Source organism: Pinus tabuliformis, chromosome 9, assembly GCF_031772625.1.
Source record: "Pinus tabuliformis cultivar Carrire ecotype Pingquan chromosome 9, CPIR1, whole genome shotgun sequence".
Classification (NCBI taxonomy): Eukaryota; Viridiplantae; Streptophyta; class Pinopsida; order Pinales; family Pinaceae; genus Pinus; species Pinus tabuliformis.
The window spans coordinates 1,204,606,724-1,204,633,377 of record NC_142307.1 but is presented as its reverse complement, the minus strand read 5'-3'; the positions used below and the strand labels follow the sequence as shown (position 1 = coordinate 1,204,633,377).

Here is a 26,654-nt window from a genome sequence, read left to right as displayed (position 1 = left end):
GTCTAGGGATATGTATATTTCTGATGGTAATTCGACAAAGAAGTTCAATCTGTATCCTCCAGCAAAATCAATTACAGAAATAGGAGATAATGAGTGGGTTGATGATGAAGATACTATACAACCTGTCTTTACCATTTCTGAGATTAGTGAATATAGGCAAATTCTGAACACATTAGAAAACTTTGAAACATCTTCAGAATATGACCACGCACAATTTCAATTGGATTCTGACATTGAGTGTCTATCATCTAGACAAATGTATCTTTTCTCTATGGAAGAGTTTGGTAGTTCTGCCATTGAGATTTTTCCAGGAAAAACATTGAATATCAACAAAAACTTGGAAAAATCACAACAGGAAGAGCTAACCAAAATCTTGCAAAAACATTCTACTGCATTTGCATGGGAGTATACCGATATGAAAGGTATTGACCCTAAGACTTGCATTCATCACATCTACATTGAGGAAAACAGTAGACCAATCAGACAACCTCAAAGAAGGATGAATCCAAACCTTAGGGAGATAGTGAAAGAAGAGCTCCAAAAGTTACTTAATGTAAACTTCATTTATCCAATTTCAGATAGCCGGTGGGTTTCTCCTTTGGTTATAGTACCTAAAAAGAATGGTAAATGGAGGGTTTGCATTGATTACAGAGAATTAAACAAAGCAACTTTGAAGGATCACTTTCCTTTACCCTTTATTGATCAGGTATTAGATACTTTAGCAGGCAAAAAGTATTTCTCATTTTTGGATGGTTTTAGTGGTTACAATCAGATTCAGGTAGCACCTGAAGATCAGGACAAGACCACATTTACTTGTCCATGGGGAACTTTTGCTTACCGAGTACTTCCTTTTGGATTATGTAATGCACCTGCAACATTTCAAAGGGCAGTACTAGAAATCTTTTCTGATCTAATTCATGATTGTGTAGAGGTTTATATGGATGATTTTACAGTTTATGGTAATTCATTTGAAGAGGCATTAGAGAATTTGGAAAAAGTCCTTATAAGATGTAAAGAAACAAACCTTTCATTAAGTCATGAGAAATGCTTTATGATGTTTACTGAAGGGATTGTTTTAGGACATCATATTTCAGGGGATGGGATTAAAGTTGATAGATCAAAAGTTGAAGTCATCTCCAAGTTGCCTATTCTAAATTGTCAAAAAGATGTTAGAAGTTTTCTTGGATTTACTGGATATTATAGAAGATTTATTGAAAACTTCACCAAAATAGCATCTCCACTCTTCAAATTACTTACAAAAGACTGTGAATTCAAGTGGGATCCTGATTGTCAATCTGCATTTGAAACTTTGAAAACAAGAATATCTGAAGCACCCATTTTGAGAGGGCCAAATTGGAAACTTCCTTTCCATATTTCTACAGATGCTTCAGATACAGCTCTAGGAGCTGTGTTGGGTCAAAAGGATTTAGTTCCTTATGCCATTTACTACACCAGTAAAAATTTGACTCCCACTGAGTTAAATTACACTGTGACTGAAAAAGAGTTCTTAGTTGTTTTTCATGCAATCAACAAGTTTAGACATTATATAACAGGCTATGAAACTTTTGTCCATACTGATCATTCTGCAATTAGATATCTCATGAACAAACCTGTTACTAATGGCAGAGTTACAAGATGGCTTTTACTTTTACAAGAATTCAATATTACTGTGTTAGATAGACCAGGGAAACAAAATACAGTAGCTGATTTCTTGTCTAGAATCCAAAATACTAACGAAGATTCTCCTGTAGAGGATAAGTTTCCAGATGAATATTTGTTTGCAGTAACTACTAAGACTCTTTGGTATGCAGATATTGCTAATTATTTGGTTACAGGGAAGCTACCTCCACACTTATTTCCTAATGAGAAAAGGAAAATTATTCAGGAGAGCTCAAATTATTCATGGATTTCTAATGAATTGTTTAAAACAGGGCTAGATTGTGTGATCAAAAGATGTGTTCGGGAAGATGAAATGCCTGACATCCTCAAGGCATGTCATGATGAACCATGCGGTGGACACTTTGCTGACAAGAGGACGGCCTATAAAATCCTTTCTTTAGGATATTATTGGCCTTCTCTCTTCAAAGATGCAAAACAATATGTCAGAAGGTGTGACAGCTGCCAGAGAGTTGGGAGACCGACTCTTTCAAATGAAATGCCATTACAGTCATAGGTACTCATCGAACCCTTTGAAAAATGGGCTTTAGATTTCATTGGACTCATTAATCCACCATCTAGACAAAAGAAATATATATTGGTTTGCACTGATTATGTCACTAAATGGGTAGAAGCCAAGGCATTGCCTTCTGCCACTGAAAATTCAGTTGTTCAATTTCTTTTTGAGGATATTTTTACTCGTTTTGGTGTCCCAAGAGAAATTGTGACAGATCAGGGAAGTCAATTCACATCTAACTTGATGGGGAAGCTGATGGAAGAATACAAAATCAAGCACAGAAAATCTACTCCTTACCATCCTCAAGCAAATGGTCAAGTGGAATCTACAAACAAAGTTCTTGAGAGCATCATCACCAAAACTGTTCATCTCCACAGAAGGGATTGGGCAGAAAGGCTTCCTGAAGCCTTATGGGCCTACAGAACTACATGGAGGAACACAACATGACATTCTCCCTATGAACTTGTTTATGGGAAAGAAGTCCTGCTCCCCATTGAGTTTCAAGTCAAGACTTTCAAGATGGCAGTCCAGTTGGGGATGAATCTATCAGAAGCCCAAAAGCACAGAATGGAGCAGCTGAATGAGTTAAATGAGATCAGACAAGATGCAATTTTAAGGACTGATCTAGTTCAACATCAAAGAACTAAGTGGCTTGACAGATATATTAAAGAGAGAAAGTTTCAAGAGGGAGATTGGGCTTTACTGTTTGATTCCAAGTTTAAAGACTTCAAAGGGAAGTTTCAGACTCATTGGCTTGGGCCATATGAGATTGATAAAGTCTTTAACAATGGAGCAGTAAGAATCAAGACCATTGATGAACGTTAGACTCCTCTTATTGTGAATGGCCACCGATTGAAAATTTATCATAAGCCACTTTCAAAAGAGGAGTTTGTCAAAATGTTCCAAGAGAATTTTGCAATAAGGTTGGTGGAGAAGAATCCTTCTCTTCCACCAACCTAATCTTTGTTTCTTTCAGTTTTTGAAAAAAAAAAAAATGTGTATAAGCCTGAAAACCAATCCCAGATTGGCGGTCTTATGCAGAAAATATAGAGTGAAAATCAGGGACACCTGACACTCTATATTTTCCAAAAAAAATAATAATATATCTCCTCTCCTTCTCTTTCCATCTTCACTTCACCTCCATCTCATTTTCATCTCCATTTCACTTCATTCCACTTCATTTTCACTTCATTTCACTCATTCCATTTCACTCCATCAATAAAAGTCCCCTTCAAGACTATTTTCATTCAGTTAATTCTTTTCTAACTATCTTTGTGCAGACAAGGGGGTGTTGTCTCAGTTTCCGCAGCTGGGAACCATTTCCGCAGCCAGAAGCAGTTTCCGCAGCTGGGAACCATTTCCGCAGCCAGAAGCAGTTTCCGCAGCCAGAAACGATTTCCGCAACCAGCATCACTCTGTTTTCAAAAATACAATCAACTGTTAGTGCCATAATCATGAAATGCAGGTGTAATTGAGCTAAAGACATGGGGCATCTCCAAGATATCAAAGAAGAGCAACTGGTTAGAAGCCTTGAGCAAGAATTGACAAAGTTTCCAAAGGTATGATCAAAAATCTTTATCAAATAACAATTCAAGTCATAATTACGTATAGTTATTAAACCATAACAGGCTCTCCTATGTGCAATGATTTGATATATTAGCCCACTATCACTCTTATTCCGCGATGTCACTCCACACACCTCGCATTTATCTCCCTAACGGTCTCATGATTACTCCGAGTTTGAACTCAAATGTGACTGCACTTCTAGTTATTACCTGTACTCTTGAGACGTGACCTATTGTGCTACGGCTCTTCCCAGCTGTAATTTCTGCAGCCGTCTGTTGAGACGTGTAAGATCTCATACACAGTCATCCGACTCGAAGGAATCTTGCCGTTACTCCACCGCTTATCACTCCACTCATACTCCACTTATATCATACTCCTTGCATGCGTCCACATTTCATTTTATGAACTCGTTTATCGCTGCTCACTCACTGTTCTCTATTTCCAACTGCCGTCACTACAGTTTGCTCTAAACCCTGACTACCGTCATTACAGTCTATCCAAAACCCTGAACAGAGCTATTTTTTTTCTCTTAACCCTCACACGCAGAAGAACTCTCAGTGGAATTTAAAACAGAGAATGGGAAAATTACTGAGAGCTGAGCCGGAAGGACCGAAATACTTGGAGGGTTATCCGCAAGTTAAGGAACTGCTGAAGAAAGTCAGATGGCTACGATTTATCCAGAAGTTTAAAGGCTATAACAAGGAGGTGACCAAAGCTTTTGCAAGGTCCTTTAATGGACAAACAGTGGAGGTTGGAGACTTGAAATTCACAGTGACCGAGGCCACAATAGCAGCTGCCACGGGCCTACCTCAAGAAGGTGAAAGGTGGTTTAAAAATAGAAGTGTGGACGATGAAATATGGAGAACCATGCTACAAAACCAAGGTATGGATACAACTGTATTTACAAGAGGCATCCCTGTTTATGTATTAAAAGAAGAATGGTCTAGTCTACTGTTAGTCATCCAGAAATTTATCACGTGTGAAGGTCGTTTTGGCTCTATGTATATGTATCATGTAAGACTGATGATGAATTTCATGGACGGTCACACTCTTAATTTGCCTCATTTTCTGCTATCAAGTTTGAAAAAGATGAGTTTTACAGTTCAAAAACATGTAGGCAATATTGAACCTCATCTTTACCATCATGGGCTCATCAAAATTCTTATTGAGGAACAGTTGAAGAAAACTAAGGATACTTGGGGGCAATTCTTGACAAGAAACTACTTCCAAGAGCCGTCTGAGGCCTCTGGAAGCAGTCCACCAAAGATTCCAAGGAAAAGTAGGAGGAGAGAAAAGAACATTACAATCCAAGACTCCCCTACAATAGAAATTCAAGAAACAGTCCAAAAAGGAAAAGAAGATAGAGCTAGAAGTAAGGAACAGAAAAAGGAAAAAGGCAAAAGGACTATCCAAGAAGTCTATCCATCCCCTGAGCAATCCATAGAAGAGGATTATCAACCTCTGTCAGAAAGATTAATAGATCTTCAAGCTGCTGCCATAGCCAAGAAAAAGCAAAAAGGAAAACAGAGTGCACAAGAGAAGAGTACTAGTTCATACTTAAGAAGGAGCACTAGGCTAAAAGGGAAGGGGAATAAAACCAAAGAAAAACAGTCTCACTTTATTGATTTAGATAAAGAGACACTTGAGAAATCTCCAACTCAGCCAAGCATTGAGTCAAGTCCTCCACGTGAGGAAAGCCCTTTTCGGCCGGAAAGAGAGAGCAGTCCTCCTTCACCAGAATTTGAGTTTAGGCCGAGAAAGACACCTGAGGTAGATTCTAATCAGCAAGAAGCATACAATTACCTGGAAACCTTAGAACAATCAGCTGCAGGACCAAGTACCTCTCTGCCACCTGATGCACAAGTTCAGTCTTTGAAACAGGAAATATTTGAGTTAGAAGTCCTAAATAGGCATATCATACAAGAAAATGAAGCACTCAAAGAGCAGAGTAAAGTAGACAAGATTGTCCATGATAATACTATGCTCCATTTAGGACTGTGGCAAAAGAAAAACAGAAAACTGAAGAAGAAGTGCAAAAATTTAAGCAGAGCATTGATTAACCTCAAGTTCAAATGACTAGTCAGGAAGCCAAGGACGATGTTAGCATCAAGGAAGAAGAAAAGAGGGCTAGATGTCCTTGCAGAAGCATCAGAACACATGGATTAGAGGGAAATAACTTAATTTTGGTTGCATGAGGACATGCAACACCTTCACAGTGGGGGTATGTTGAGTCTCAAAACTGCACCTTCCTATACACCCTCTCAGCCTTCCTTTTCCACTTATTGCATCCACCCAGCTGCTAAATCATTGCATTGTAGTTTAAAAAGAGCTCTTTACATGGTTTTCTGACTATACTTATGACTGTTGTTTGGTTTAGTTTTTTGTTCATGCAGCTGCGGAAACTTGTCAATTTCCGCAGCTAGCACAGGTTTCCGCAGCCAGCACAGGATTCCGCAGCCAGCACAAGATTCCGCAACTATTTTGTTAAAAGCTGTGCTACAGGTGTCCTGTGAAGAAACGAGCCACATGGGCAAGCTCCAGGTGACGGATACATGGAACGTGTCCTTTCGAAGCAGCGAAATCATCCATGGAAGGTCACGGTCAACGAAGGTCAAAGGTAGAGGCAACCAAAGAGTTCAGCGGTGGCACGTCTTTGTTTTGAGCACGTGAACGTTACGTGGCACAGTCCTCAGCTCACGAAGACACCAGCACACCTGGAGATCACTTCTGTAACCGGAATCTAACAGCAACCACTCCATAGATTTAATAGACATGATGACAGTTACGCTAGATCTCGGCTGAAGGGATCTACGTGTCTTTGGCAACACAGTCAATAGCGTAGGAGTTAGTTAGATAGTCTCAGCATTTTGTCATTATAAATAACGCGACGGTGAACGCTGTAAAAGAGTTTTTTCCTTGATATGTAAATTCTGAACTGTTGTGTTGTCACCCCACTGTTTATGCATATTGCTGTTTTAATATATGAGGAGACTTTTCTGAGTTTATTCGTGTGATTACTTGTTGACCGGCTGAAGTGGCAGAGGGCCCCTGCGCGCTGAAGCCTTGTAAAGTTTTCATTTGGTTTTATTATGTTCTTGTATCATTAGCTTGTACATAACACACTGTTTGATGTTTCTTAACTCACTGCTGTTTAGAGTTTCACCTCTGTTTTCTTATAACTGTCAACTGATCTGTGCTTTTCTGCAGGTTTTCTTAGGCAGCCCGGGCAAATTTTCATCTTTTTGATAACTATTGGCACATGAGATCATCTTGTCCTTCCTGCTAACTTTCATTTTCTGAAGTTTAATTTCAGCACTGTCTTTTCCAAGTTGTGATTTGCTTACTTTTTTTTTGTTATTTAGATATCATACTGCTCATCAATTTATGGTTTCTTTCTATAGTGAAGTGACTCTATTAACAAGAAATCAGAATATCACTAACTGTAGTGTGATTTAGTTATCATATTGCTTAAACTTATTCATGATTGCTTCCCACAAGGTAGATTGAGCTGAAGGGTAAAGGATCAGAAGAGTTAAAGTAGTGTGATTAATTTAATTTCTTGCAATTTAGTTATCACATTGCTTAAACTTATTCATGGTTGCTTCCCGCAAGGTAGATTGAGCTGAAGGGTAAAGGACCAGAAGAGTTAAAGTAGTGTGACTAGTTTCTTTTATGCAATTTAATTTCTTGCCATTTAGATAGCATATTGCTTGACTTATTCATGATTACTTCCCACAAGGTAGATTGAGCTGAAGGGTAAAGGATCTGAAGAGTTTAAGTAGTGTGAATTAGTTGCTTTGCTTTTGGTTTGAGTTGCTTTAAGTTCAGTTTTTACTTTCTTTTCATTTAGCAGCAAGGATACTGGGCCATTGTCATTAGTTCACTTTTTGATGCATTTACTTTCTCTTAAGAATTGATTTCAGTTTAGCTTTCTTCTTGAGCACTTTCAAGTTTGAGAAAATCACCGTAGAAACCACCATCACCATCCATACTTCATACTTCACTTTCACTCTTACCATCACACATTAAGGAAAGATAAATCCAAAAATAAACTAAAAAACTCAAAAACAACAAAAGATTAAGGAAATGGTTATCTAGTACATATAGTACACTTCACTTCGTCAGTTTACGAACCCCGGATTGACATTATAAATAGCAATTTAGATCACACTAAATTGACCAAACAGATACCACTGTGATTCTCTGTAACAACCAGAGGTGGGATTCGATTATTGAGGAATCCCGTATTCGTCAATTGCTCTAGCAGATAGATATCATCTGGGATATGGTAAGTTGATGAGCAAGGAAGCTCCATCACATTAAGATGATGTACAGGTTGATACACCTTGTCAAAGCCCTGAGGAAAGATCTAATCTGTGATTTTCCAAAACGACTTGGAGTCGGCAAGGAACCTTTGTACAAGGGTCCTGCATGTTGCATACATTGAGCTCTGGGAGCTCTAAGGGCTTGCGGTTCCTACTGGAGGAACATATGACCACAGGGTGACTCACCCTCCCCTGGTGGTGCACGCTGGAACAAGATGATTCGCTCTCTTGTGGGACAAGATGATTCGCTCTCTTGTGGAATAGGATGATTCGCTCTCCTATGTAGCATGATGATTAGTTCTCCTGTGAGGCCTGGATTGATGTGTTCTCCATGGCAGCCTGGATTGATGTGTTCTCCACGGTGATTGTAGCAGGATTGATGTGTTCTCCTGTGAGGCCTGGATTGATGTGTTCTCCATGGCAATTGTAGCAGGATTAATGTGTTCTCGTGTGAGACCTGGATTGATGTGTTCTCCATGGCAATTGTAGCAGGATTGATGTGTTCTCCTATGAGGACAGGATTGATTAGTTCTCCTGTCGAGGCATCCTAACCATGCAGTCTGGGACTCATGGGAAGTACCTCTCATCTGATCAATGAGCAGGGAAATGAAGATAGGGACCATAGTAGTACCGATGGACGCATCGTTGTAACTACCGTACTCCCTACGCTAGGATGACCTCCATTGATCTGGGATCAATGATACTGGTCTGGGACCAGTGGTAGGAGTTGTACCATACTATGACGCTGACTTCGGGTCGGTTGAGACTGGTCTGGGATCAGTGGTACATACTCTGAGACTGACTTTGAGTCAGTGGAGGATGATATTGGTTTGGGACCATTGGAGTTGTACTCACTATGACGCTGACTTTGGGTTGGTTGAGACTGGTCTGGGACCAGTGGTACATACTCTGAGATTGACTTTGAGTTAGTATGATACATCCTCGATCATTTCTTCTTCTTCATAATTCGGACAAAAGCAGAGTAGAACAGAACAATGCAAGAACAGAACAAAACAGTGCAGATCAGTGCAGGGCAGAACAAGACAAAGCAGAACAGGCAAAATAGAGCTGAGCAGGGCAAGGGTCAGGCTGTACAAGGCAGTGCATTTGATGGATGAATAGTAACGACCGATAGACAGATTGCAGATGAAGTTCTCCATGGTTGAGAGGGAGTGTTAAAATTGGCAACCAGGGCAAAACTTCATGTGGGTCATCTTATTCATGGCTAATAATATTTTTATTAGATTCCTCTCGTCGAGAGGTGTAGGATTGATATAAAGATCATCCAATTCTGATAAGTATTCATGGAGATATGAATTTGTTTTGATTATGGAATTATTATCAAGCCGACCTACAACTCATGTAGGCTCAGAAGCCCAACAGTCGCATCTATTCAGCCACCAACGTTGTGTATAAATATAAGAGGACTTTTCCTCATTTGGACTCACTCATCTCATCACATCTCTCTCTCTCTACTGCGTAGATATGAGTCTCTTCTCTACTGCGCTGAAATGGGTCTCTCTCTCTCACACATGTGAAGCCGGAAGCTGTTGAATTTGAAGCTGCAACTGCAGAAGTAAAGATTGACTTGCGTGGCCTAGAATATCTCCTCTTTGGAACTGCGTTGTAGGTTCATCTGAACCTCCTTTGAAAGCCGCAACTTTTGGTGGTGGAATGAAGTCAATCCGATGAACGGTTTGAAAGATATCGACTGCCCTAGTTTGAAGCCGGAAACTGCTGAAACTGAAGCTGCAACTGCAGAAGTAAAGATTGACTTGCGTGGCCTAGAAGATCTCCTCTTTGGAACTGCGTTGTAGGTTCATCTGAAGCTCCTTTGAAAGCCACAACTTTTGGTGGTGGAATGAAGTCAATCCGACGAACGGTTTGCAAGATATCGACTGCCCTAGTTTGAAGCCGGAAACTGCTGAAACTGAAGCTGCAAATGCAGAAGTAAAGATTGACTTGCGTGGCCTAGAAGATCTCCTCATCTGAACTGCACTGTAGGTTCATCTGAACCTCCTCTAGAAGCCGAAACTTTTGGTGGTGGAATGAAGTCAATCCGACTGTCGGTTTGTGAGATATGGTCTGCCCTAGTTTGATAAAGAAGCCGCTAATGCTGATGCTACTGATCTAGGGTTTGCTACCGCTGATATGAATCAGATTTATTGTACTATTTCTCTCTGTTGAATTATTGAAGATAAAAGAAGATTTGATCAAAGGGTTTCCCCACACATTGTGGGGTTTGTCCCTGGCTAGCCGCCACATCTTGTGTCTCTTGTCTTGGCTTGTTTTCTGTCGATCGTTTAATGTTCTATCTGCACTTTACTTTATGTATATGTGATTGCTAATCGGTGGAATATAATAAGAAAAAGAAGTAAACTGTTATAAGCATAGAACATACCATAATTTAACAATTAGAGACTTAATCTCGGCTGTTTAAGACTCAACAGGAAAGTATAAAATGGAAGCTTGAGGTTCATATGAGAAACACACAGAGAGATTGAGGAAATCAATTTTCTGAGGTGAGAAGTTCTCAGGAGGAAAATCGATTGGGGAGATCTTGCAGCTGAGGGGTAGAGAGAATCCGGGAGAAGGACCTTCTGGAAAATACAGAACAGAGAGACGAAGAGAGCTTGCAGAGAAGCAGCGCCATCGCTGGGAGAGTTGGCGCTGGGCCAGTCTGGGCCCACGAAGTCTTGACACAGAGCCAAAAGGGCCAACACAGAGTAGAAATGTTGTCTGTAACGTAGAATCCAGAACTGCCGGAACAACTGGAACTATCGGGAGAGCTGACGCAGAGGGCAAAGAACGTGATGCAGGGCTGACATAGAGACAATGCAAAAATAGTTGGGGTTAGCCAGTCTTGTGCCGGATTAGCCGAAATTCTGCCGGGTGAAGTGAGGTAAAACTCACTCAGATTTTCCGCTAGTATTTTCTCTGTAAACGATTGCTAGATGTAATGACCCACCTACAACTATAAATAAAATACGAATATTAGCATACATATGGGACCTCCATATGATAACTACGTATGCATGGATCCGCATGTATCGCACTATATATATGCTGGTTACTACAGGGAAAAGTATAAATTAAGGTAATGAATTAATTATCGAAAAAAATCCCTACCTCACTAGAATATCATGAATATATCAAATTAGGTAGGTAATACGTATACTACCTTATATATATATATATATATATATATATATATATATATATATATATATATATATAGATGATAAACCCTTAAACTAAAAGAAAATGTTAATTTTAATTTACAAATTATATTTAAAATTAAAATTAATAAAATAATAATATAAATAAATTAAAATTATAAACTAAATAAAACAAATTAATTTATTAAAATAATAATAAACTTTAATTAAATCAAATCGTACATATTCAAATAAAGTCCATAAAATCAAATGAGATTGATTTTGTAAAAGTTACACGTAACAAAAATAATGACACAGACATGGGAGGAAGGCAGTGGGAAGAGAAATAAAAGGAGGAAGAAAATCTTGAGGAAGGGGGAGGAGGCTGAGAAGAGGAAGTTTCTGAGAGTCTTACTTATGAGAGGAAGAGTTTCAATTGTTCTTAATTTTTTGGGCATGGGGGACCAGATTGCGTCAATTGAGCCGCACTTTGGAACTGAGTAAATTGGTTGTACCCAGTTTGGCTAGGTGGTTTTGGTCTTTTGGTAATGGGAGAAGGAGTAATTATGAGGCATCTTCAACAACAGTAAACTAGGTAAGTACTCAACAACGAATTAATGAAATTTTGAATTCTGTTTAATTTCTCAAAATAACTTTCATATTTTGTTAAAGGTAAATGTACGAGTAAATTAGAGCCTTACATTCATGTATGAGTAAGTTAGAGCCTTACACAAGATGAGCATCCTAGATTGTATTTAGATATTCACTGCCAATAATAAGAATCCTCGGATCTCTTGCATCGGTTTTCCCACATTGGGTTTTTCCGGGGACGATTGTCCAAAAACAAGTGTGTCAATGTGATTGTTCATATGCTGATGAGATTGTTCATGTATGAGTAAGTTAGAGTCTTACACAAGATGAGCATCCTAGATTGTATTCAGATATTTACTGCCAATAATAAGAATCCTCAGATCTGCTGCACTGGTTTTCCCACATTGGGTTTTTCAGGGACGATTGTCCAAAAACAAGTGTGTCAATGTGATTGTTCATAAGCTAATGTTTCTCTTGCCGTTTAATTTTCAGTTCTAGTTTTTGAAGTCTGCATTTGAATTTATTTTGGTATTTACTAAAGTATTGGTAAATAACTTATCATAAATAAGTAGGAGAAATAAATCAATTATTGCAGAAAAATTTCATATGGTATCAGAGCAAGGTTCAGGCAAGATGGAAGCAAAGAAAAAGGGCATAGAGAACGTTTCCGAATTAACTTCCAGGCCGGAAGAGGAGTTTGCTTGCCTATCAAGTTCTGCATCAGCTGAGGACTGGGATCAGAATATTTCTGAATTAACTTCCAGGCTGGAAGAGGAGTTTGCTTGCCTATCAAGTTCTACATCCGCTGAGGACTGGTATATTGATAGCGGGGCTTTAGCTCATATGAATGGAGAACGAGAATATTTCTCGAGCTATCAAGAAGAACATATGAACTTTCAAATCACAATGGGTAACAGGACGAAGTGCACCCGAGTAGGAAAAGGAACCGTTATATTCCAAATAGTAGCATGAGATAGTCTTCGGGCCACAAATGTATTACATGTGCCAGGTATGGGAATGAATGGACGAAGTGCACCCTAGTAGGAAAAGGAACTGTTATATACCAGACAACAGCATGAGATAGGCTTCGAGCCACGAATGTATTGCATGTGCCAGGTATGGGAATAAATTTGATTTTTTGTCTCTCAATTACAAGATAAGGGATATGATGTATACTTTATTGGTAATAGAGTATATGTCAAGCATCCAAGGTGGAAAGAGAGGGCCCAGATTGGAACTTGAAGCAACAAATTATACAAGTTACAATTTGAGTCTCCCATGGCACTGATAAGCAGTAATGTCGACGGAGAAAAAGAATTAAATGAGTTATGGAATAGGAGGATGGGACACTTACATCATGGGGCATTATGGATGCTCAAGGAAACTATTACGAGGGTTCCAGTGCTTACTACCGAGCATGATGATACATGCAGAGGCTGCGTGCTAAGTAAGTATGCCAAAGTAGCATATTCTAGAAGCAACAATAGAGCTAAGAGAGTATTGGGGTTAATACACAGACATTTGCGGTCCGATGTCTACAAGGGCCATTAGTGGCACTAAGTATTTTGTTACCTTCATAGATGATCATTCCAGGAAAACTTGGATCTTTTTTTTGAGAACTAAGGATGAGGTCTTTGATCAGTTTAAAGAGTTTAAGGCTCTAGTGGAAAATCTGACAGGAAGGAAGATCATGATATTGCGCTCAGATAATGGCGGAGAATACATGGATAAGAACTTCATTGATTTCTGTGCAAGAGAAGGGATCCAAAGAGAATGGACAACACCCTATAATCCAGAACATAATGGAGTCGCAGAAAGGAAGAACATAACTATTGTTGGAGCAGCAAAGGCAATGTTATATCATCGAAATCTACCCAAGTTTTTATGGGCAGAAGCATGCAGCACGATTGTACACATTTAGAACAGGACTCCTCATAGGGCTTTAGGAAAGAAGACACCAGAGGGAGTTTTCACGGGAAAGAAGCCAGAAGTAAGTCACCTCAGGATATTCGGAAGTGTAGCTTATTGCCATATTCCAGAAGAGAAGCAGAGCAAGTTAGAGTAGACTGTCGAAGTTGGGTATCTAGTAGGTTACAGTGAGACTTCAAAGGCATATCAGATCTACATTCTGAGTAGTAGAAAGATTGTAGTAAGGCAAGATGCGAAGTTCATGGAAGATAGAGCCTTCAGGAAATCTCGTGAGATGCCATTTGAAGAACAGGATGAGGATGCTCCTCTAGTCCAGCAACAGGGATCAGATCTGGCAGGAAGACAAGCATCTGGTTCAAGCACAGTAACCAGTACTAGCATCTCCTCAAGAGAAGAGGAGCCAAGAGTGTCACAGCAGGTACAGGAAGAGGAACATATGGAACCTCCCACCACTAGTGGAAGAACTAGCCGAGAAGTATGACACACTTTGAGGGATGCAGAGGAATTCGTTGGAGCTCCTAGAATCGAGAAAAAGCAGCATAGACAACCTGACAGGTACCAAGCATTGGTAGCTCAGGTTGAAGAACCCTCTAGTTTTCAAGAAGCTATACAACACCAGGTATGGGTGGATGTCATGGTAGATGAGTACAATTCTATAATGACAAATGATGTCTGGGAAATTGTACCAAGACCAGAGAAAAATTAGTTGTAGGTTCGAGATGGATCTACAAGATCAAGTATGTTGCAGATGGTAGCGTAGATAAGTACAAGGCTAGGTTTGTCGCAAGAGGATATGCGCAAAAGGAAGGAATAGAATACGAGGAAACCTTTGCCCCAATAGATCGATATACCTCTATCAGATTCATTATATCCCTTGCAGCACAAATGGGACGGGAGATTCACCAAATGGATATCAAGACAACGATCTTGAATGGGGTGATAGAAGAAGAGGTATATATCGAACAACCAGAAGGTTTCGAAACACATGAAAAGAGAACTCATGTGTGCAGGTTGAAGAAAGCCTTGTACAGGCTAAAACAAGCACCCAAAGCTTGGTATGGTCGAATTGACAGCTACTTACAGCAGTTGGGATTCATCAAGAGCGATGCCGATCCCAATCTTTATTATCTATTGGTAGAAGGTGAGCCGTTGATTCTGGTATTGTATGTGGATGATCTATTTTTGACAGGATCATCCAGACTCATAGAGGATTGTAAGAAGAACCTGGAAACTGAGTTTGATATGAAGGATTTGGGGCTAATGCACTAATTTTTGGGATTGGAAGTTTGGCAGCAAGATGGTGAGATCTTCCTTGGCCAAGGATGGCATGCATTAGAAATTCTGAAAAGATTTAGAGTGCAGGATTGTTGACCTATGGCTACGCCTATGATTATCAATTGGAAGAAAATAGATGCTTCGGGAGACAAAGAAGTGGACCACACCTTATATAGACAACTCATTGGGTCACTTATGTATATGCTCAACACTAGGCCAAATTTGTGTTATGCTGTCAACACCCTTAGTCAGTTCATGCTGGAACCAAAAAGGGCGCACTGGGCACCAACAAAGCACATTCTCAGGTATGTGCGTGGAACAATAAATTTTGGATTAAGGTACACCAAGGGCAATGATATCGAATTGAGTGGATTTACTGATGTAGATTGGGTAGGAAGTTCAGTAGACAGGAAAAGTACCATTAGGTATTGCTTCGGTATTGGATCTGGGATGACCTCCTGGTGCAGTAAGAAGCAAAAGTCTGTAGCTCTGAGCTCTGTTGAAGCTAAGTATATGGCAGCTAGCAAAGCAACATGTGAAGCTATATGGCTTAGGAAACTGCTTGTAAATCTATTCAGGAGAAGGATGGAAGCAACAAGGATCTTCTATGATAATCAGAGTTGTATCAAGATCCCTGAAAATCCAGTATTTCATGATCGCTCCAAACACATCAATATTCAATGTCACTTTATCAGAGACTGTGTTCAGCATGGAGCGGTATAGTTGGAGTACACTCCCACAGGAAATCAAGTGGTAGACATACTCACTAAGGCTATAGGAAGAGCCAAGTTTGTTCAATTTCGAGAACAGATGGGTATGCTGGAAAATCCCTTTCAATAGAATGATGCAGTGTTTGAGAGGGAGCTGTAGTACAGATGCAACAGTGGCAATGGCAGTGTCATGGGCAACAATATAGTAGCAGCAATATCACAACGTTGGTGGCAATAACAGTGCAGAAAGGAGATGCTTCAGAAACAGAGCAACATGAAGGTGGACATTTTTGCTAGAGCACTTTCCTTGCTAAGAGGGAGTGTTAGTTTTTGGTAGCATCAGAAGTTCTCTAGCCTTGAAAATTGGTGGGGAGGCTAAGGCACATGAGTTCTAAAGAATCCAGAAACCATTTGGTGAAATTCCATCCGAATTGTATTTTATAAAATAATTAATATTTTTAATGGATTTCCTAAGTCTGAACTTAGGGAAATTAAATATTAATGGGTATTAATCAAAATATGGGTGAGAATGATCTAGAAGGCGGATCAAGTCATGTCGTTGATTAGAGACTCAATCTCAGCCGTTGAAGACTCAACAGGAAAAGTATAAAATGCAGGCTTGGGGTTCATTTGGAAAACACAGAGAGAGATTGAGGAAATCAATTTTTTGAGGTGAAAAGTTCTCAGAAGGAAAATAGATTGGGGAGATATTATTGCTGAGGGGCAGAGAGAATATGGGAGAAGGACCTTTCGGAAAATACAGAACAGAGAGGTAAAGAGAGCTTGCAGAGAAGTAGCGTCATAGCTGGGAGAGTTGACGTTGGGCCAGTTTGGGCCCAAGTAGTCCTGATGCAGAGCCAAAAGGGCCAACATAGAGAAGAAAATCTATCTGTCACGCAGAATCCAGAACTGCCGAAACAACCGTAACTGCCAAAACTGTTGGGAACTGTCAGAACTGTTGGGAACTGCCAGAACTACTGGGAACTATCGGAACAGCCGGGAGAGCTAACGCAAAGGGCATAGAAGGTGATGCATGGTTGACGCAGAGACAACGCAAAAATAGTCAGGGTTAAGCAGTCTTGTGTCGGATTAGTCAGAATTCTACCAGGTGAAATGAGGTAAAAATCACTCAGATTTTCCGCCAGTATTTTCTCTGTAAAGGATTGCTAGATGAGCATCATAGATTGTATTCAGATATTTACTGCCAATAATAAGAATCCTTAGATCTGTTGTACCGGTTTTCCCACATTGGGTTTTTCGGGGGACAACTGTCCAAAAACAAGTGTATCAATGTGATTGTTCATATGTTGATGTTTCTCTTGCCGTTTAATTTTCAGTTCTAGTTTGTGAAGTCTACAACTGAATTTATTTTGGTATTTACTAAAGTATTGGTAAATAACTTATCATAAATAAGGAGGAGAAATAACTCAATTATTGCAGCAAATTTTCACAATAAGTTTTACAATTCGCGAAAGAATCTCATGAAAGTCAATACCTTCTATCTGAGAGTACCCTTTTGCCACCAGGCTCTCCTTATATCTTTCAATACTTCCATCAAGATTTCTCTTTAATTTGAAGACCCATTTACAACCGACAACATTTCTCCCTTTAGGAAGTTCTACAAGATGCCAAGTTTTTCTCTTGGCCAAGGAAACCATTTCCTCGTCCATAGCCTTCTTCCTTTTTTCACTATCCGCATCATCCATTGCTTCTTGATAACAAGAAGGTTCCACATCCTCAGTCATCAAAGCAACAAACGAAGCAGAATCTGCATGCCTCTTGCGTGTTATTCATTCCCTTGTAGACCTCCTAAGAGTGTCTGGTTGCTTAACTTCTACAGTTTCCTTTATATCTTCTGCACCTTTTTCGTTAGAAGTTTCTTCTTCCTTCCGACTTTCTGTAAAAGCTAGAGTCTCTAACTGAATTTGTTGATTCAACCAATACCTGTTCCTGTTCAACTTTTTCAACATCTGATTTTAGAAGAGAAGATTCATTAAACGTTACGTTCTACTAATCATGATCTTATGCGTAGAAGGATCCCACAACTTGTATCCTTTCACAACATCGTCATACCCAACAAAGACATAACATTTTGCTTTTGGGTCTAACTTAGAAAGTTGATTCTTTGGAATAAGAGCATAGGCATTACAACCAAAAATTCTTAAATATGAATAATCACAAGACTTACTTGACCAAACTTCTTCAAGCATTTTACAATTAATAGTGACTAAAGGTGATCTAGTTACAAAATAACAAGCAATGGATGTTGCATCTACCCACAACTTGTTCTGCAGATTAGCATTGTTGATCATGCTCCTAGCTCTTTCCATAAGAGCCATGTTCATACGTTCGACAATGCCATTTTGCTGAGTATAGACAAAAATTTTGTGTCTAACAAACCCTTCATCCTTGCAATACTTCTCAAATTCTGAAGAAGTAAATTCACCGCCATTGTCAGTTCTTAAATATTTAGTTGTATTTTATGTTTTCTTTTCTATCATAGCTTTAAACTGTTTAAAAGCATTAAATACATCAACCTTTCTTTTTAACATATAAACCCAAACTTTTCTGGAGTAGTCATCAATAAACGTTACAAAATAGGATGCACCTCCATAAGACACTATAGGAGATGGTCCCTAGAGATCAGAATGAATATAATCCAAAACTCCTTTACTATTATGACTTCCAACTTTTAAATTTTTTTCTACATTGTTTTCCATATACACAATGTTTGCAAAAATCGAAACTCAATGATTTCAAATTAGGAAGTATTTTGCGATTCATCAGTACTTGAAGGCCTTTCTCACTCGTGTGACCCAACCACTGATGCCATAGGTGAGTATCTTCTCCTGCCTCCTCAGATACAGTCGTTGCCTCATTGACCTGAGTACTTCCCTTAAGTCTGTAAAAGTTTTTGATCTTCTCTGCCTTTATAACAACTAGAACGTTCTTTGAAACTCTCAACGCTCCACCTTGACCTATAAATTTGTAACCTTTCGAGTCCAATACTCCCAAAGAAATCAAAATATTTTTCAACTCAGGTACATGTCTAACATCAATCAATGTTCTAATCATACCATCATACATTTTAATTCTGACATTTCCCACCCCAACAGTTTGACAAGATACATTATTACCCATAAATAGAACTACCATTCACAACTTGATACGAAGTGAACTAGTTTCTGTGTGGACTCATGTGATAAGAAATGCTAGAATCTAACAACCAATCTTCAAAATGTTGAGAAACATTGCAATGAGACGAAACTTTATTTATCATACCTAATTCAACAAACAAAACCTCATCAATCATACCTGATTTAACTTGATTTGCTTCCTTCTTTAGGTTTTCGCCGGACTCATTTCTTTTTCAACAGTCCTTGAGATGCCCTGTTTTGTTGCGAAAACAACATTTGGCTTTACACTTCTTGCCTCTTGACTTTGATTTGGAAGAACTTCTTGATTTTTATCCTCTCTCCCTGGATCAGCCTCTGGCTACTATAGTTTTTGGCGTGGAAGTTTCAATGTTATAATTCCTCTGTACTTCTTCAGATAACAGAGCTCCCGCGACATAGTCAAATTCTAGAGATTCGGTCATGCTCAAAATGATAGAAGTCACAAAATGATCCCAAGACTCGAGAAAGGAGCATAACAAAGTAATGGCTTTAACTTCTTCTTCAAATTTGACATCCATATCAGTCAACTAGCAAATAAGTGTATTAAATACATTTAGGTGTTCTGCTATTTTAGTGCCCCCTTTCATATGGAGGCACAACCTGATGGTACTAAGAACTCGGGCATCCAAGTCCTCCCATTACAAATTTGTCATGCCAACAGGTCTCTTTCTTACCCCATCTAATGCTTTGTGCAACCTTTGTGCACAAGGAAATCCCGTACCTTCAGTTCCCACAATGCAAAATTGCTTTTGCCGGTGAATTTCTCCACCTCAAACTTGACATTAGTCATTTTCGCCATTTTTCTTCCTACACGGGCTATTTTAATAATTTTATTTTTAATTACTGGGTTCTTTCAAAAAAATTTGATATGCATTCTTCAACTTTATTTCTTTTGTGTTTTCCTCCTAGGTTTTCAACTAGGGTTTTAAAAAATTATGTTTCTCAATTTTTTTTTAAATTTCATTCTTCAAGCAAAAAAAACTCAGAAGTTCAAAATCTCTTTTAGAAAATAACTTTCGTTCTCCAAAGGCCATACAAAATTTGACCCAGCCACCTCTTAATCGTTCTGCCAAAATCATGAGGAAGAGGTCATGGGACCCTATTTGGAGACAAGGTGTGCATCACAAGATGAAAGATGTAAGGGAGGAGGAGAGCTGTCAATTTAAGACATTAGTTGAGCAGATAACATTCCAACCTAGGAGGAAAGATGTGAGGTGGTCCAAACATGGAAAATGCCCTTAGGGAAAATGCTGGCTGTCAATTCCATGATGGAAATGAACAACTCAGCTATCTGAGGAGGAAAAACGAGGTGAGGATTCTCTCTCCTTCCAAGCAACTGCGAAACCGCTGACCATCAGATGAGGCTGGGGGATCTAACAGCAGAGGATGAATCGCAGAAGGAAAATCCCCTGCCGTCACATTAGCATCTCACACTATGTTGCCTTGATTCCTTCTCCTGTGTGCACTCTGCCACAATGATGGCAGGGTGGTGATCATTCTCCTGTATCAGCCTATCTACTCACCATTAGACAACACAGCTGTGGTCTACCATCTAACTCACCATTTTTGTGGCCAAAATGGCATGAAACACCTATTGAACCTCTACCAGTGAAGGGAAATTTCAATTGGTTTACTGCCCACCATCTAAAAATTATAAAATGAGAACATGAGGTGGGCTTGGATCCCTGGAAGCCCCCTGGTGCAATAAGTTCAATCTCTAACTTTAGTGTCCCCATGGCTACCTCAAGGTTTCTGAAAAGATTTGAACTTAACTTGATTTCCAGGTCAACAAATAACACTGAGAGCTTCCTTTCATTCTTTTTTTTTTTCTTGATACACCTCTGGTTAGGACTTTTGTTTCTCAAAATTTAAATTTATGCAAGCTGTTCAGCATTATTTAATTTATCTAAAACAAAATGTTATATAAAATTGCAACTGTTTTAAGTTGGTAAATTAACCTTATAGCATGAGTTCAGAGAAAGGAACATGGTGTGCACAAATTACTTTGTTTGGAATTATGTTATGTCATTGCTACTTATATTCTGGTATACAACGGTGCGAGTTCTAGAAAGTGCTATTTTATTTTTTGTTGGAAAGTTTGTTTTCAAGTGTTTTTCGACTTATATTAATTTCAGAGGCACACAGATTGAATTCAATTTACACCACTGTCAAATATTATTGACAAACAATGTAGTCCAGTGACCAGTATTGATTTGCATAGATGTACAGAAGAACATAATAACATATGAGCTTTTTAGTATCATAGTTTTGTGAAAGTTGATCTCAAACCTTTCTTTGGCTTCTCTTTACCTGATCCATGTTTCTAATATCTATACAGCTGATACAGGTTGCCCTCTTGACTTCAGTACCTTGGATTTTACAACACTCACCTCAGTATGCTCTGAACAAAATATAGGCAGATGCTGCCGTTATCTCCATGCTTTGGTTGGAATCTCCCTGGCTCAATATGCAAATGCAACAAGTCAGATTGGGGTTCCTTCATTGTTGACTGAGGCTTGCAAGAGTGCTCTATTGAATAATCTTCTATCGAGTGGACTTGCACCAAATGCAACAGCATTTTGTGGTTTGGGTACAAAGATAACATTTGATCTTCTGTGCAAGGATCTGAAGACTGTTGAAGGAATTGAGCAAATCGCAAAGTTCAACGAGGTGCATCTCTACTGCATGAAACCAGTTTCCTCACTTGGAGAATGCCAAGTCTGTTTGAATTCCAGTATCATGTTTATTCGCCATCTTCAGGGTGCAAAGAATAACTTGACTTTGAGCATATGCAGAGATGCCACTTTTGTGGCCATTGCCAGCCATGGAAACTTGAAATTCGCAATTGACAAAGCAAGCTGCTTTTTTGGGATTCAAGGCCTTGGTGGTCAACCAGGTATGGATTAGCTCCATGGAATTGTGATGTTGAAGAGATTGTGGAAACTGCAATTTAAAAACATTTAGTCCAGAGTAGAAATATGTAAACCATTGCATCCATATGAAAGTGCATGTTGATAAATCTATATGAAGTGTCAAGAGGTTTGATCAGCCACCTAGCAACTTAAGTTTGTTTTACAACATGGAATTAAATGTAGTCTGTCTTTTTGAAGAGACTAATTGTTTCAATGTACTTGACAACTCTCCTACTCTCCGATCTAATTGTTTTCTACATTTACCACAGAAGGCCTTCAAAAGTGGTTTTGCAAAGAGAGGTTAGTCTTCAAGTATTCAGGGTTATCCAAGTCTCTATCTTTGGGATTCACATCCAATAATGTTGAAGGTCCCTATTTATAATCCTTCTTCATTGGAGAGATAAGATTGAGTGAATGTACACAAGGTTGTTTGCCTTTGCTGATTGAAGTCTATTTCTATTTACTGAATGGATGAATTCGTAAGTGCTCTAGATTTTGTCTAGCATTGAAGAGATCCAAAGCTGTTAAAGAACTCTAGATGCAAGAGTCTGCAATTCTAGGGTTCGAGTAGCATAATGATGTAGGAGCATCATCCTCCATCCTGAAACCAACACTCTAGACATTTCCCATTTCATAGGAGGGCAGGGGTGCATGGGAGAGAGAAGAGTTCCCTAGCTGTCAGATCATCAGACTTGATTGATGGTTGGATTTGGGATCTTTGCGGGTTCAAAATGGGAGAATGCAGGTTCGAAGCCAAGATGAGTGCATGTGGTAGTTCGCTATCCTCCCCTTCCACATATGGTGACTTCACCTCTCTTGGCAGTATATTCCTTGAAGAAGTCAGCAGGTTAAAGGTGGAGGAGGCCTTTACATTCCTTTAAAGTCTTAACATGATGCTTTGCAGGCTTTCTTATGAAAAATGTCATGTGAGGAAAGGATGGATGCAATCAATGCCACTGAGAGTGTTGGTGGGCCGTGTTATCCCTTATTTGCATGAGGCTTGTTACCAACTTACCACACAATCTATCAGGGCCCTAAGGAAGGGAAACCTAAGGGACGACTAGTCTACTAAGTGACAACAATGGGACAATGAGCCACTGTCACCTCAATAAAAGTTCCTTGCTCTTTACGAACTTTCACCAATTGGAGGAGTCCCGGTGTCAAAAGGGAATCACTTAGAATGAATAGATCAATGATTTAGGTATGACAATATTCCACAAAGTCCATTCAAGGAGAGACACAACAATGGCCCAATGCTTTAAAGAAGCTAAATGATCTTCGAAAAAGAACATGAGACAAGGAGTTCAAGACTTAGAGTTTTGAGATATGCAATAATGATAGGTATTCCTAAGATCAAGACTCTATTTGATAAGGTAAGACTTCTCAAAGAAGCTCTATGTGACGTTTTAACAATAGAGGCTCTTTGCTCCCTTTGAGAGAACTAGGAAATACTTGTCCTAGGCCTAGGCTGTATGAATAATCGCAGGAATAAATTCTTCCAAGGTACTCACTAGGTCAAGGCAAGGAAGAAGAAAGGGTTTCTTATGATTTATTCCAACAAATACTATGCTCACACAACCCTCAAGAAAGAGACCTATCCCAGTAAATACAAGTTAGGTTTCCCTTCTAGGGCACACCAAGGGCACAAGAATTTATGGATGGATCACCATGAGAAATCAACCAAAATTGGAGATTCTTTATGCCGGACCTCAAGGAAAAGTCTTGTCCAAATGGAATTCACAAATTCACTCTCCAAAATATTTTGCTTGATGCCCTAGCTAGTTGTCCTAGGAAAGAGGGGCCGAAAAATTGAGGAGGGGAAAAGATGGAGAAGAGAAGGGTTGATCACCAAACGACTTAGGCCAGTGCCTTCTCCCTTGGGTCTATGGAGTCCAAGATGCGTAAGATAAGCCAAATTTGTCTTCAAGGAGCCTAAAAGATGATGCCTTAGCTACCACCTTTAAATAATTACCTACTATTAGAATATGGAGTTTCATGAAGAAACTAACATTTCATCACTAGGAACATTCATTGCATGCTATACCATGAATAACATATGCAAGAGCCAGCCAAATAGCTTTCAAAATTATCTTCAACAAAATTAGGGTACAATAACATTTACTCTAGTTGTAGTGCTTACATGCATTAGACAATTTGCAAAGAAAGGTTTCATCAACAAGAGAACTTACAAAATAGTCATGCAATATATCCATCCATAATCAATATATCCGTGGACAAAATCAAAATCGACTCCAAATATCATAGTGCATCCAAGATACTCCAAAGATCCAAGAGAAAAAGTGCGAAGTTGCCTAAGAGGGTTGAAAATCCCAAGTGATGATGACGCTCTCTCAGAAATGAGAGCGAAGTCTATTTATATGAGACCTTAGAGGTTGAATTTCTATTCTAAAGCCCCTAACAGTGTAATAATGTGCAAAACAAAGGCCTTCGTCACAAGCCGACCAAGTAGCTATGATAAATTATAAATTAACCATCCAAGAGCTAGCTGAAATGGTGACGTCTTGCTGAGTCCTCTTTGTTTCAAGAGATGTGAGAGGGCTTTATATATCTCAAACAAGGGGATGGCCCCTCGATCTCCATGCAATACACCATGTGGGGCCCCAAAGTGGTTTTGGGGCAGAAATGCTAGTCTCATGGGTCTTTAGATGAAAGAAAAGCCTGTATACTGCTCCATATGAGGGCTCAGATGATAGTGTCTACCCTCCTAAGTCTCTAACGTGAGACAAACCTCCTCTGGGCCTCGGATCAGTTTCTATGATCATGCTAAGCCAATTGGGGAATGCTAGTCCAAGTGCATCATCTCGCGAATAAGGTGGGGCAATGAACAAATTGTTGAAGGTGCTGAGGGTGTCCATGGCATGAAATGATGCTCTAACACATGATGGAGTCCCATGGCTCTCAACGCATCCCCTTGGGATGTCAATATGATCCTTTGGTGGGCTTGGGCCCCAGTTAAGTTGCCCAACCGTGACCAAGCTTGTTAATCAAGGGCATATTGAGACTTCATAATGGGCTTCCCTTCCAAATTTGGGGCTTTGAGCTTGTAATAACATTACCTCCTTAGATAGTAGTGGCTAATAAACAACCTTATTAGGTGTTCCTAGCCCCTAAAGGGAAATATGGGTCCAAAGTACATCCTTCAATTGATAGGTGTCATGTGAACAATGATGAGATGGATAGGGACATAGGGGTCTCAAAGCCAAATGCCATGGGTTCAAAGTGGTAATTATGAGAGATGTCCACATATTTAGGAGTATAGATGTAGGAGGGAGAAATCATGGATACATGAGTTATCCTGGCCTTTGTTTTTCCACCCTTCTTCATTTGCCTTTTGCCTTTTCTTGATTTTTTTTCTTTGTATTACTGCTTTGGGCTCCAAGAGATGAGAGCATGTTGTGTATAATATACGCAGTTATTACCCCCTTAAGGTGGGGCAGTTCATCACCCACGAGGGGTTGGGATGTGCATGAGTTACTTAATGATGTGGGGTCACTCATGGAACCCTAGGAACTAGGGTGATGGCCATAATGATAATGGGTAGAGATCATGTTTGGCTTTTGCTCACGTGCTATTTTAATGTCCCAACTATCTTTTGCATTTTATAATATTCTTTTCTTTTCTTTCTTGCTTATGGCCATGATATGCTTTTAACGTTCTTTTAGCTGCATAGATTTCTAGGCCCAACCGAAACATGTGGACAAGGGGAGGGGGTGTACTAGTGCCTTGTGGACCCAGAGAGGGAAGATGATGAAATAGGGCTTGTAATGTGTAGAGGGGAGTGAAAAGTGTGAAACGGGGAAAAAACCGTGCTACCAAAATTGAGGTTTCCTAAATAGTGCCCTTCATGAAGCTATAAGCCAATAGGGGAGATTGCAGGAGACTAGGATTGAGGATTATCCCCTTATTTAATGTGAGGGAACAAAACTACAGTGAAAACCCTTCCTTCTTACAAGTCACCCAATAATCCATGCCCAATGTGCCAAGGAAACCCCAAACATATGCTATCGACAGATGGGCGAGGGGACATATGACTGGCTCAGAAAGCGGAGATCAAGTGGCACAATACATCAGCTACACTAATGCCTGTCAGGGGCTGCAGGCTAAAGACAAATCCCGGAGAAAAATTATCCTATGGGGTTGCCCACTTTTGGTGGCTAACAAGGCCTACACTAGTGAATTTTATTCGCTATGCTTGTGATTATCACCACAAAAGTCAGTTTGTAGGTTGATCTTTGTATGGCTTAAGGATTGTGATTGCATTTGATGAGACTATTGGTGATGTAGCCATGGATGACTATATAATGTTGATGCTTTGTTTTTCCAGGTGATTGCCACTAGTAGACTTGGTTGTGGAGACCCTACGACTAAGTTGCTTGAAAGGCTAAGACATCTACAAGTTTTTGAAACAGGTACAAATTGAAATGTGCACTCTGAAAAATGAAAATGCCAGCTGAAATGTCATATATTAACCAAGTCTAATTTAACCCTCATAGATGATTACATGATACAAAAATCCAAAATTATCCTATATAGGTGAGGTATATGTTTTAAAACTGAAATAAAACATGAGCTAAAGACAATTATTAGCTGTATTAACATATCATTAATCATAAAAATTCTCATTGTCAACAACAAGAATAGAACACAATGCTTGTCGACATTCCAAGACATCACTTATTAACTAATTAAGAGATCCCTTATAGACATCCCAAGGCTTATCGAGATGAGATCGAGAGGCCCATCCATGAGCTATTGGCACTAGGATACATTAGATCCAACTCTAGCCCTTTTGCTTCATCAATGGTGCTGGTGAAAAAG

At 39.4% G+C, this 26,654-nt stretch overlaps 1 protein-coding gene across 7 annotated transcripts in view; it reads left to right on the top strand.

Moving 5' to 3' along the window:
* The window catches only part of LOC149152871 (putative receptor-like protein kinase At1g49730), a 213,513-nt gene that overhangs the window by 130,788 nt on the left and 56,071 nt on the right, over positions 1-26,654 (top strand). For 6 of the 7 annotated variants that reach the window (XM_089440301.1, XM_089440298.1, XM_089440300.1 and 3 more), the window contains exon 2: positions 21,242-21,799. In XM_089440301.1, the coding sequence (XP_089296427.1) occupies positions 21,242-21,799 (558 nt within the window). The remainder of the gene's footprint in view (positions 1-21,241; positions 21,800-26,654) is intronic. The other variant, XM_089440297.1, reaches the window with a different exon arrangement.